Genomic DNA, 12,927 nt, shown 5'->3' on the forward strand with positions numbered 1-12,927 from the left:
GTTTGTCCCAGGGCAGCTGAGGCTATAGTTGCAGCTTACCACTGCTGAGAGTGGAGAGAATGAATAATGCAGTGTAAATGCATTCTGAGTGTCCTAATTACTCACTGCGGAGAGTTTATATGCTCCTGTCACAACTCAGAGACCAGTGCAGAGCTTTGCTGTGATGTAAATCCAACAGCTAGCATGCAAACACACACTTCCTGTTTATGGGACAATATAATGCTTTCTAGTTAGATGCACACATTAAGCAGTGGACTTCAAGTGTGGCTTATGTATTAATGTATATGTACAATATATCTTTATTGTACAAATTTAGCTGAAAGCTGCATTGTGCTAGTCAGGCTGGTGCCACCTAGTGACTCCACTCAATTTCATTTCTCTCCAGCAACTAGGTCAGGAATCAGAATACACTAGACGGTTTGCAAGAACCCCGGAAGTTGTAGACCACGCACCGGCCAAACAGCGAAGAGCTGTGAAGCCATGATGTCAAACTCAAGCGTCTGTCTGGGTCCCTTTTGTGTTACAGCACAAGAGTAAACAAAGTGGTCGAGATGGATGTAGACGAAGACAAACATTCTGTGTTGGCAACGATTCCCGAGATCAAGGATTTAAAGCCAGAACAAAAAGAATTAGTTGGTGAATTTTATCAAGGGGAAAGACGTAATTGTCCTTCTTCCTTGGGGATTTGGTGCATTACATACGTCACGACCAGACAGCAGCGATTGGTTCAATTTAAAAAATGTACCCGCCTACCGTCGAGCGAACAAATCCTAATGTTTTGAGGACAGATGGTTTCCACAAAGTGAAACCAGCTTATGAATCAGGCTAGTATTGCACAATTATTGTGGTACTGGGTCTACTACCAACTTGTCTCCATGGAGATGTTATTGCTTTGCCTGAAATGTTCCATAGTTTGACATTAAACATCTAACGTTTATTCATTACAGGTGTTTCTATTGCTCAATAATACCATAATTCCTTCTGTGAATAAGGGTGCTTCTCCACAGATCTGAACTGTAATGTAGTGTAGTGCTGTAACCTGCTTGTCTCCCTCGTGACAGATCTAAATTGTGGAACATTCTAGACAATGCAATAAAATTTCCGTGAAGAGAAACAGAAATTTTACGCAGTGCATCTTTAAATACAAGGTGAAAATTTGATACAGGATTTTAAATTTGACAAATATATAGTTTATTAATCTAAAAAATGTGTACTTTCTTCATTGTAGCAGAGGACTTCTCCAACGAGCTCCCATCTTCCTCCTCTTCTTCCTCTCCTGGCTCCTCTGACCTCATCCCCTCTCGTCCTCACAACTCGGACTCCTCCTTTAACCCTTCGTCGGCCGGAGCGCTGCGTCTGGAGGTGGCGGCTCCTCATTACCATGACGACCAGCTGCAAGTCAAGGTCTTCTGGAAGTGGCCTTATCACAGTGAGTGCAACAAAGGAGCCCAAACACAATGGAAGCTATAAGTCATTCTGACATTTGGGAAAATTAACTGTAACAGGGGCAGAAAACAAACCAAAGCATCAGCAGAACTATCCATGAGTTTTCAAAAGAGCCTCATCTACTCGTACATGCCCTGGTGTTTTTCAAAGTTACTCAAGATAACGCTTTCACTATTTGCTTGTTAAATGGGATTGGGGTGTGTACAGCCAGGCTTCTTTTGTAACTTTTACACAAGCATTGTTAATTACTTGACATTACGCCAACCGCTCGTCACCATAGATACGTTATTGTGTTTGGTCAGTGATTCTTACTGTAGTGTTTTCCAGCCACCAGTTCGGTAAGCCAGCTTTAGTATAAAAAAACCCCAAAACCTAACCTTTTGTTGTGTTTTTAGGCAAAACATTTAACCCACCTTGCCTAATATGAGTGTGGTGTATGTCTGTCAGTGTACCCCAGGGCAGCTGCGGCTACAATACTAACCAAGTATGGAATGTTCTGAGATGTAACTTGGCTTTAAAAGTGATCAGTAAAATCTTAAAATCAATTCTAAAACGCACAGGTGGCCAGTGAAAAGAAGTTAAATGTGATGTGATGTGTTGTATAGATTAAAACCGGTGAGAGCTGCTCCATTCTGACCCAGTACAGAAGTCGAGTCTGGAGAAAATGAGAGCGTTGACAACTTTATGATCACCATAGCAACGGATAAATAAATGAACTACTGTTAGGAGGGACCAGCTTCAACTAAAACAGAACATAACTAATGCTTTGAACTTCCACGGACGGCCAAAAGGTTGTCAGATTTAAATCATTGTGTTTAATTCTTGTTTGTTCAAGATGAAACAATCGAGAAAGATACATAACCTACATACTGTGTGTACTTTTACTTGTGTACTGAGAGATTTCAGTTACAAACACTGTCAAATAAGTTTTAAGATAGTCTGAAAGCTCAAGAAAAAAGAAAAAAAAAAACTAAATGGATTTAAACAACACATTTTCAGGAGCTTGTGATCAATATGAGCTTTCGTGGTCCAGTTTAGCTGAGACAAAAAACAAATCATCTCACGTGTTGTACTTCCAACTAAATCAGCTCTTTCTGGTCAGACTGTGTTAAAACAAAGCTCAGATTAGAGTCTAACTTCAGTAACAGAGCTTCAGACAAAGCAGAGCCCACAGTTAGCATCGCACCGCCAGGGAAAGTTGATGACATCAGTTGCAGTGGAGTCATAGAACATCACGACGCGCAACGAAGTGCGTTACAACTGCATAACGTATGGCTCCTCATTGTTTAAAGCGCTTATACCACTGCTACAAATTGAAATGTCTCCCCTGTGAATGTGAACAGCTTTCCTCTGTCAGTAAATGTCTCAAATATCAGTTATTTTAATGTTTTAAATGAAGCTAGTCCCTCCATTCTCCTCACAGCACTTGATCATTGGTTTACCTGTTGCTATGGTGATGTCATGTTGCCGGACCACTTTTGCGTTATGCGGTATTAATGCTGCATTGTGTTGTGCTCGGGACTCTACCTCGAGAATGTGCAATGGAATGGCCAATCAAATCGGGGTTCTGACTTTCGGACTTTCTTTCACATCATTTGACAGTAGACACAAACTGCCAAACTGCCATAATTGAGTCGCTGACATCTAATGTTAGCTAACAGCAGGAGCTAGCGATACCTGATGTTACATTAAACTTTCTCCATCCATCCATATTTCCCCCAACTGTTCCAGAGGAGCGTATTTACAACAGATGTTGCAAGAACTGACTTGGATTTATTGACTATCGACATTCAATAGAATGCAGGGTAAGGCACGGCTGTGGAATTCTCACGGACCGTGGTATAAATAATAATAATATGTGTACATTTACTTGTGCACTAAAAGATTACAGTTTCAAATCCTCTGTCCTCCTTATTACATGGCAGGCGTCTTAGCTCCTCTAACTCTATCTGAATGAGCCGTGGGACCAGGACCCAGCACCACACATCACCACACCCCAGCCTGAGCCAGAGCAGAGCAGGCCTGTCAGTGAGGCGTGTGGCTAAAACAGACCTCATCCTGGTGCTTTCAGATGTTTCATGGTCCATAACTCTTCCTCAGATGACAGCAGAGTACATGTGGAAAGTATGCACACAGTCTGACCTCTCTTTGTCTCTTACAGCCAAACAGAGACACCAAGGCCCATACATCCTGCGCTGGCTCCCACATACCTGCTCCCACAACGCCACCAGTGAGGAGAGGACCGCTACTGTGAAGGTAAATGCACTTCACATGTCATCAACTAGCAGAAGTGGGGACTTGAAAGTCAGGACTCAAGTCACCAATCTAAGGACTTAAGACTTGATTTGGGAAAATGACCAAAGACTCGACTTGGCCTTGAACACCACTGACTTGGGACTTGACTTGGACTTTGAAGCGTTGACTTGGAAAGACTTGATGCTCAAAATGATACAGAAAATTATTGAAACGTTATTTAAGTCAGTGTTGCCCATTTCCTGTTCTTTCTCTCCCTCACTCTCCACACTTACCTCAGTCCCATTTCACACATTGTTCGAAGCACGCAGCAAAACCAAAAAATGGTAGAATCTCCATAGTTTATAAGGCGCACACGCCCTGTTTCATCCAATCAAGTATACTTGTGGTGAAGTCCTAACAGTGTTTCTCGACATGGAAACTGTCCAGAGAGTGTAGCAATGAACTGTTGGTCTGTCTCAGGGTAGCAGCAACAATGGTAGCACAGCAGATTGTTATCAAGCAAGGCCCTGCGCATGGTCCTCCAGGCCACGGCCGGTTCCGAGGTGGAGCAAAGTGTCCGGACAGAAACTTGGTTCCGGTCTGGCTCTGACAAACAGGAAGGGCACATGACACAGAGGGACACTTCATAACATGTTTGTTGAGGTCTAACTACAGGGTTTGCAGCTTTCACATAGAATTAAACCCCATGTCGATTAGTTTGTAACCTCTGCAATTTATTACCATTTTTTTATTTAATGAATCTGCAGACCTAGACCCTTGTTTAAGACATTTTGTTCAGTGTTAGGAGACGATGATAAATGGGAAGTTATGATGGATTTGTGAACCTCTGCTGTGGCTTTTAATTTATTTAATTTTATTTAATCCCAATTGTTTGGATTTAAGATTAGTTTAGGATTTTTTTTTTTTTTCCAAATTAAATGCTACTTGTTCTACTAAGTGTTTCTAGATTAATTTAAAAGAATGCAATTCACATGAATAAAAAAATGGAGAAGCCCCTTGTGGTTGATTGTGAAAAAAACAACATTTGATTTATATTTCTGAGAATAATATGAATTTGAAGATTTATTTTAACTACACATGCTGTACAATGGTTTATTAAATTCACAGTATAAAATATGTAAACATTTGCTTTTTTAATATTTGCCTAACCTTAATTATTTATATTGTGAATTGAGACTTGAAGACTTGAAAACTTAGACTTGAGGCTTAGGACAAAGAGATTAGTCAGCATAATTAACTGATCTGAGGGCAGTTTACTTGGCACCACTGAAATTGAGACTTGACCTTGGTTCAACTTTGACACTTGGTTCTTTTGGACTTCAGATCTGTTGAGCCCAAGACTCCACTTGAGGTTTTTAATGAAAAGTAACATCTGCAACTAAGACATTTCCTGCAAACAAGATTACATGTTAACAAGCAAGAAAAGTAGTGCATCTTTAACTCAATAAATGATACACTGAAAGGGCTCATATGGACCAACAATATTTTAAATAACTACAAAATCTTCCTACGTTTTTCCTTCAAATCCAAACTGATCTAACTAAATCTGGATTTGGACCTGACCTGTTTTCATAACTGTGCATTTTCCACTTTGTAAAAAAATAACAATTACATCATAAAACATAAAATCAAATCCCACAAAATGACCTTTATCATGTGATGTAGTGAAGCGTGGAGTAAAAGCGTTTGAGTTCTGATCTGTTGACATTTCGCTGCTCGGCCTTCGTCAGAAACAATCTCAAATCCGCTGCGCTGATAAGTATCACAGCGTGCTTAGGTCATAGGACATGAGTGAGGCTGATTTACACTGAAGCCTTTTTTAAACACTTACGTTATCTTAACCGTTGGAATAGGCCAGAACTCAAATCTGCCAACCGCTGCTCAAACTTAAGACGAGATGATGTATTTTGGAGTGAACGTTTCAATAAGTGGAGTCATAGATCTTATTTAAAGTGCGTGTGACAGGTTAGACTAGTCATTGCGCTAAAACATGACTAGAGGTAATTCCATAACTGTTACCTAGCAACCTTCATGTAAACAAAGGTCGAAGCGTGTCTAAATTGTTCAATATTAGTAATAAATTAAACTTACATGGCGCTTTTTTGAAGACTAAGTGGCGCATAACAAATAAACAAGAAAAAGAACAGTCAAAAAAAATAAAAACACACCCGTTGTAGTTATGAATATGATTTTTAATAATAGTTACCATGGTGATACAATGCACACATTCGCAAACACTGACAAAAAAGTTTTAAGATTTTCTGAAAACTCAAGAAAAAAAATTCAAAATGGATTTAAACAGCACATTTTCGGGAGCCTGTGATCAGTACTTCCTGTATTTTTGTGCTTTTTTATCAACTTTTTCCCATAAACTGACACTTATCTGACGTAAAACTAAGTAATAATTTGAAAAACATGAAAACCTGGCATAACTTCTATGTTTTAGCACCAGCCTAACTTAGTCTTTCTCCTCTCTCTCTGCAGGGCACACACCACACCATGGGGCTGTTTTTGCCGGGTTAACGCAGTCCGACCCGGCTTCAGAGGCGGTTGCCTGGGTTACGACCCCGAGCTGCTCCTCCATCAGGCTCCGGGGAGGGAAGAGTCTGGCCTGCAACACAGAAGGTAAATAAACTACATCAGTGTGAAGTGTTAATGGCTGCGTAACTCTATAATGAATTGGCTTATTAACAATGGCTTAGTAATAGCAATATTAAATCAGTCAGTTGTTCTGCTAAATTAACAATGCGTAATGTAACTTGTCACTGTGGAAATGTTATTACTTTGCCTGGAGACTAAAGTTCCATCGTATGGCATTAACTTAAAGTCTATGGAGACAAACAGTTGGCACCTCTAGGGCCAATTACTGGTACCAGATCTGTGGAAAAGCAACCCCGCTCTCAGTAAGAATGTGTAATTTTAGGATAATATATGTATTTACTAGGGCTGGGAATCATTAAGAAGTTGCCAGTACAATACATACCTCGATATTATAGGTCACGATCCGATACATATCTCGATACAGTGCATTTTGGATTTAATATGATATATTTCAAATATTTGATACAGTTCAATAAAAAATAAAGGGTAAATCGTGGCTGTGAAACTAAAATCCATTGTTAAACCACTTCTTGTGCAAAGTTAATATGAAATGCAAACATTTTAATCATCAAACAGTGAATATGTCAAATGTGTCGCATAAACGAGTTTCCTTCCACTAAACAAGCAACAAAACTGTAGCTGTAACAAAATAATTTAGTAAAATGTACCAAAAAATACTCTTGGAGATATATCGATACAGCAGTCCACAATATCGATACTGTATTATCACATTAAACGATACGATATATCGATATTTCAATATTTTTGCACACCCCTAGTATTTACACTAAAGTATAAGTACAAAATATGCCTGTAAGTAATTGAATGAATGCAGGATAGATAAGTTTAATACCATACAGTGCAACATTCTACAAAGTGACATGAAATTGGACCCAAGACTAAGTTACAAATTTATAGACCAAAGATGGGAAAACTGGCTTTAAGCTTCAAGACTACTGTTATTTCAAAACAATATTGTTCAAGCTGAAGTTGAAAGTAGTCTTAAACATCTTATGTTCTGTTGAAAAATATGATGTAATCCAACAGACAAATTATACAACAATGCAACTTCTAAGAGAAATGAACAATGGGGGAAACTGAAAAATAAATTACATGTTAGACTGATTAAGATTGAGTAAGAGCTCGGTTTGGAAACCTAATGTTCAAGTGTCCAACATATTCTACTGAAGAATGACCAGTTTACTGCTTGTCACAAATGTTATCCCTTTGCCTGGAGATTAAAGTTCCACGGAATTGCGCTGACTTTATAAATCAAGTAAAAAAAGAGTTTGTAACTGAATGAATGCAAGATGGATAACTTAAATAAAATATAGTGGAACTTTCCAGGCAAAGCAATAATATATAGTTCAAGTTCCCCACAGTGCAGCTTTAAGAATGGACTAATGTAAATGTTTATACTGGAACTAGATCCGGAATAAATTACACATTTTTCGAGATGGGAAAAGTAACTTTTAAGCTTCAAGAGTACAGTTACTTTAAAAATATATATGCCTTGAGATGAAGTGGGAAGTAAATTAATCAAATATAAAAAAATAAAAAGCAGGGTTTGTAATGAAATATTACTCAAGCAGTTTACATTTGAAAGTTATGAAATAAAAGAACCGCACATGTTTTGTTGAAAATATGATTTAATCCAACAAACACATCATACAACCATGTGCAATGTCTAAGAACAATGAACAATGGAGAAAACTGAAAAGAAAATAATAAATTACAGGTTATATTGACAGGTTAAGATTGAGTAAGAGCGCTGTTTGGAAACCTAATGTACAAGTGTCCAAAATATTGTCTTTAAGATTGAATAGTTCATAATAGTTTGTTGAATGTTAAAACTATCTTTTCCTTATGTTAGAGCACCCTCTGGCGGTCAGAAAGGTGGTACTGCGCCCTGAGCGTCTCACTGCTGAATTCCAACAAGTGAACGGGACCCTGCTCACTACGTTCAGATGGAGGATGTCCCAGCACGGTCTGGCGCCCTCTGCTGTCGAGGGCTTTCAGTTCACGTGGACGCTACAATCACAGGTCACGTCCACATCCAGAGAAGACGCACTCATCTCCCAAACGCAGACGATCGCTCCGGTAAGACATGTCCTCCACTAACAACAACAAGATTTTTTTTGATGTACTTGGCTTTCTGGGTTATATTTTGGCACCACTTAAAACAAACTGACAAATTTTACTTTTCTACCATGATCATATAAAGTCAGTATATTGTTAAATAGGTTGTTTTAAAAAATAAAATAAAGGCAGTAAATGACATATACATTCAAAACAATATTCAAACATGCAAATAAAACCGATCTGTGCCATCACGAGGCTTAGTTGAAACTATATGGGAAACACAGTAAACAAAGTAATTTTTATAAGAATATTTTACAAATGTAATCAATAGTAAATTAATATCAGTTAATAAGACATTTAATTACATTTTGCAGTATTCATCATTTAAAATTTGCCCAGTAATGTATTGGAAGAAAGAAATTGACACACACCTAAACATATTCCAGACCAGAATCCCAAATCTTTAGGCAATGAATATGGATCTTACCTTGGTTTTTACATAATTAAATTCAGTTAGACTTTTTAATGTAATTAATGAAGCACCAATGTAAAAAGTAGGACATTATCTAGGATGCAGGGGCAGGTGGTCATCTTCAATAGGCTGCTACATCAAACCATCATAGAATCCTACTATTTTGCTTTAATAAATATATGTTTTTTATAGTTTCAAAGATCAGTAATGGTCTCAAGACTTCAACCTGACAGCGACTACCAACTGCAACTCCAGGTGTTAACAGCAGGGGGCAGTACCGGCGCAGCAGTCTCCAAAACCATCCACACTCCAGCCATGCAAGCCTTACTTTGATAGGTAATACATCTTTACACTGTCAAATAAAAACTAAATAATACAAAAATGTCTACATCTTAATTAGTTTTAATAAAGCATGATATCTTAATTCATAGCAAATAAATTGTTTATTAAAATCAACTTAGGCTTAGTGACCACTTAGTTAAAAGTGCACTATACAATGTTGTTTTTCCTGGAATGCTCCACAGTGTCCACTTAAACATACCAATCACCATAGAGACAACTACTAGACCATGTTACAGGAGAACTGACCCCACTCACACTAAGACTACGTTTACACTGAAACGAATCCGCGTATCACCGTATCGGAAGTGATCTGCGTCCAGACACGTAGTTTCTGTGTCCGCAAGCCTTTCCTATCCACACAGCTTTGTGCATATTTGTTTACATTTTACAGAAACAAAACTTAAAACCACAAGGCTAATTTGCATAAACTAAGCGCTCAAAAAACAGCTCGCTATTGTGTGCTGATGCGGTTCAGCTTCTGTCAGACTGAAGGAAATGACTCAGTGGAATATAAATGTTCTTTCTGTGACAGAGGGGTGTTCTGCTGATGGTGAGTTTGTTCTGTGCTTCCATCGTGTTGGAGATGCTTCATGTTAAATTTTTCAGACATTATACGTCTGCAGGTCATGCACATAGACCGTTTAGAGCGTTTTGGCAGTGAATTACTTCGTGGCGCATAGACCTACATCAGTGTATCAGTGTTTTCAGGCGTCCACACAGTGCCAGATCAGATCTGTACTCAAATGAATTCATGGGAGCTGGTGGCACAAGATCGTTCCGTCTCTGAAGCCGTTTTCAGTCGGATTAGTGTGGACGAACACTGCATCTGCAGCGAAAACGACTTGAATACATACTAGTGTGGACGGGGTCTAAAACTATATTACATTTTATTTGAGATATTTTTCAGCAGTAAAAGCCCCTGAAATTGAATGAATGCAAAATACATTTAATGCCATATTGTGGATTATTTCAGGCAAAGGAATACCATTCCCAAGGAGACAAGCAAGTGGCAGGCTCTCCACCAGAAACATTTCATAGTGCCCCTCTACTCCTCACCCTGCTACTAGTTACTAAACATGAATCCGTCTTAAAGCAGACTTTATGCAAAATCAACTTTTTAGAGTTTTTAACCATGTTATCTTTCTCCTCAACATTTACTCACCCCGTGCATGTCTGAGTAATCTTTTATCGCTTATTTTTAAGACACCATATATCCAATCAATCCCTGTTTTCACCGCCACTGACCCACGCCCACAGCTCTGTACTATCTTCATTCTCCAGTTTATTTTCTTCATCTGTGATATGAGCAGAATTTGTTTTTGGTACAAATAAAAAAATATCCGGTGCTCGCTAGTGTGATCTGCAGCTATCCATCGCAGAGCTTTATCGTGATGACATTTACGGTGACGTCAGCTCCCATCGGGCACCACAGTTTTCTAACGTGGAAGTCATTTGAGATGAATATTGTGATTTAAAATGAACAAAATATAACATCATGATTAACTGGTGTCATAGATTATAACTATTAAGCAAACACATGCACAATAAGTCTTCTTTAATATTATTTCATGCTTTATTAAGGCTTATTAAGGTGTAATTATCATAAAGTGTAACCAAAATAATCAATATGTTGTTTATCACATGCAGATTTAAAGACCTCAGCTGACCAAGTCTACTGCATCACTGTCCCCTTCAAAACCCAAGTGAAGCTCATTTTCTTACATAAAAGAGAAGAGGATTTTTGATTGTATTGTTGTTGTTTTTTTCCATTGACTCTAATGCTTTTGAATGTTATTTCCTCAACTCCAAACGTCACAATTTCCATGGACCCAACCCAACCCTAACATTCGCAACAAACATCTATCCATGAGTTTTAGAGTGGTGAAAATTTAGCACCGTTGATTAACAATTCAAAACAAAAAAATATTATATCTTTCCAATAGTAAAAAGTACTCAAAATGGCATCTATAAACAAGAAACTAAGACCATGAATACTGGTTGGTTTAAATGTAAATACGCTTGTGTCATTTTAACATGAAACTGAATGAAAATGTATGTATTTTTATTTTTTCACTGGTTCAAAAATAGAATGTCATTATATAGGTTTATAGATCTGTTGTAAATGCCAGAAAGTTAAGTCCAATGTTTCCTGTATAAACACATGCATGCCTAATGGAGGAAAATAATAGGCTAATTGAGCACTGACTTTGTACAAAATGTATAATAGGTATAACTTCCAATTTAGCTAGCTCATGTGTAGAATGCTTTTTTTGTTTGTTTGTTTTTATTTCTTCATTTGTCCAAGATTAAATGCATTAGTTTAAATCTGTTACACAAATGTGACAATTAATGAGATATATACCTGTGGTTCTGATCGGAACAACCTTCATTGAATCTTTAATTTTTAGTTATTATTCTTTTGTACTTTAACCAATAATGTTTCACTGGTAGATTTATTTATTGTTCTATGATATGTTGTTTTGTAATTAAAGGGAAATTAAAAAAAAAAAAAAAACTGTTTTGTGTCTTATCTGTTATCACTGTATAGAAAAGGATACATGAAGTAATTATATTTAGATGTTACACTTAACACACATGCACAAGTCTAGGCAGTGTTGGGAAGGTGACTTTTAAAATGTTTTCCCCTACAAATTACAGATTACATACCCCAAAATGTAGTTTGTAACATAATCCATTAAATTACTTAAAGTGAGTAACGTAATCTGAATACTTTGGATTACTTGATTTACTGTAGAGAAGCAAAGATGAGGAAATCTTCACATAAGATGTTTTGTCTGCTAAAAGAAAATAAAAAGCCCAAACTTTACTTAACCGTATTAAAAATATTATTGATAGAAGAGGAGGAGACACGGTCCATGCGGCATGGTTTAGTCCTGTTAAATCCTGGTTTAGACCTGGTTTAGACCTGGTTTTCAACCTGGTTTAGACCTGGTTTTAGTCCTGGTTTTGTCCTGGTTTCGACCTAGTTTAGACTTGGTTTTAGTCCTGGTTTTAGTCCTGGTTTAGGCCTGGTTTAGTCCTGGTTTAGACCTGGTTTTAGTCTTGGTTTTGTCCTGGTTTCGACCTAGTTTAGACTTGGTTTTAGTCCTGGTTTAGTCCTGGTTTAGACCTGGTTTAGACCTGGTTTAGACCTGGTTTAGACCTGGTTTAGACCTGGTTTTAGTCTTGGTTTTGTCCTGGTTTCGACCTAGTTTAGACTTGGTTTTAGTCCTGGTTTAGTGTCTGGCAATTAGTGGAATTACGTAAAAAAAAAAAGAGATATAGCCCAAAATGTAAAAACAGGAAAATACCGATGTGTTCATTTATTTCAACAAAGTAACTGTAATCCAATTACCACTCACTGAAAAAGTAACTGTAACTGAATACAGTTACTCATAAAATGTACTCTGATTACGTAACTCCGGTACAAGTAATCCGTTACTCCCCAACACTGAGTATAGGTTAGAGTTTGTTCAGATAATAAGTTAGTTATTGTTGATTCGTCCTCTGTTGCATCTGAAAGTCCTGTATGTGTCAAATGAAGTGTGTAAGTCAGTATAGCTGTATTGTTTATAGTGATATAGAGTAATCTAAATAATTCCATGTACATAGACAAGCATATACACAGAGTGATGTTTGTGCGTTTCTATATGGTATTACACATCAGCACATGTCCACAGAAAGGCAGGTGTATGCAGTAGTGTGTGTGGGCCTCGGTATGCATAATA

At 37.7% G+C, this 12,927-nt stretch overlaps 1 protein-coding gene across 1 annotated transcript in view; it reads left to right on the forward strand.

Moving 5' to 3' along the window:
• anos1b (anosmin 1b) overlaps positions 1-11,682 on the forward strand; it is a 108,800-nt gene extending 97,118 nt beyond the window's left edge. The window contains exons 11-17 of the mRNA XM_055164763.1: positions 1,229-1,429; positions 3,608-3,702; positions 6,187-6,192; positions 6,231-6,327; positions 8,177-8,403; positions 9,050-9,193; positions 10,847-11,682. Of these exons, the coding sequence (XP_055020738.1) occupies positions 1,229-1,429; positions 3,608-3,702; positions 6,187-6,192; positions 6,231-6,327; positions 8,177-8,403; positions 9,050-9,190 (767 nt within the window). The 3' untranslated portion in view covers positions 9,191-9,193; positions 10,847-11,682. The remainder of the gene's footprint in view (positions 1-1,228; positions 1,430-3,607; positions 3,703-6,186; positions 6,193-6,230; positions 6,328-8,176; positions 8,404-9,049; positions 9,194-10,846) is intronic.
• Positions 11,683-12,927: the final 1,245 nt, after the last annotated feature.

Source organism: Boleophthalmus pectinirostris, unplaced genomic scaffold (genome assembly GCF_026225935.1).
Source record: "Boleophthalmus pectinirostris isolate CB_2022bp ecotype Guang Dong unplaced genomic scaffold, ASM2622593v1 HiC_scaffold_7, whole genome shotgun sequence".
Classification (NCBI taxonomy): Eukaryota; Metazoa; Chordata; class Actinopteri; order Gobiiformes; family Gobiidae; genus Boleophthalmus; species Boleophthalmus pectinirostris.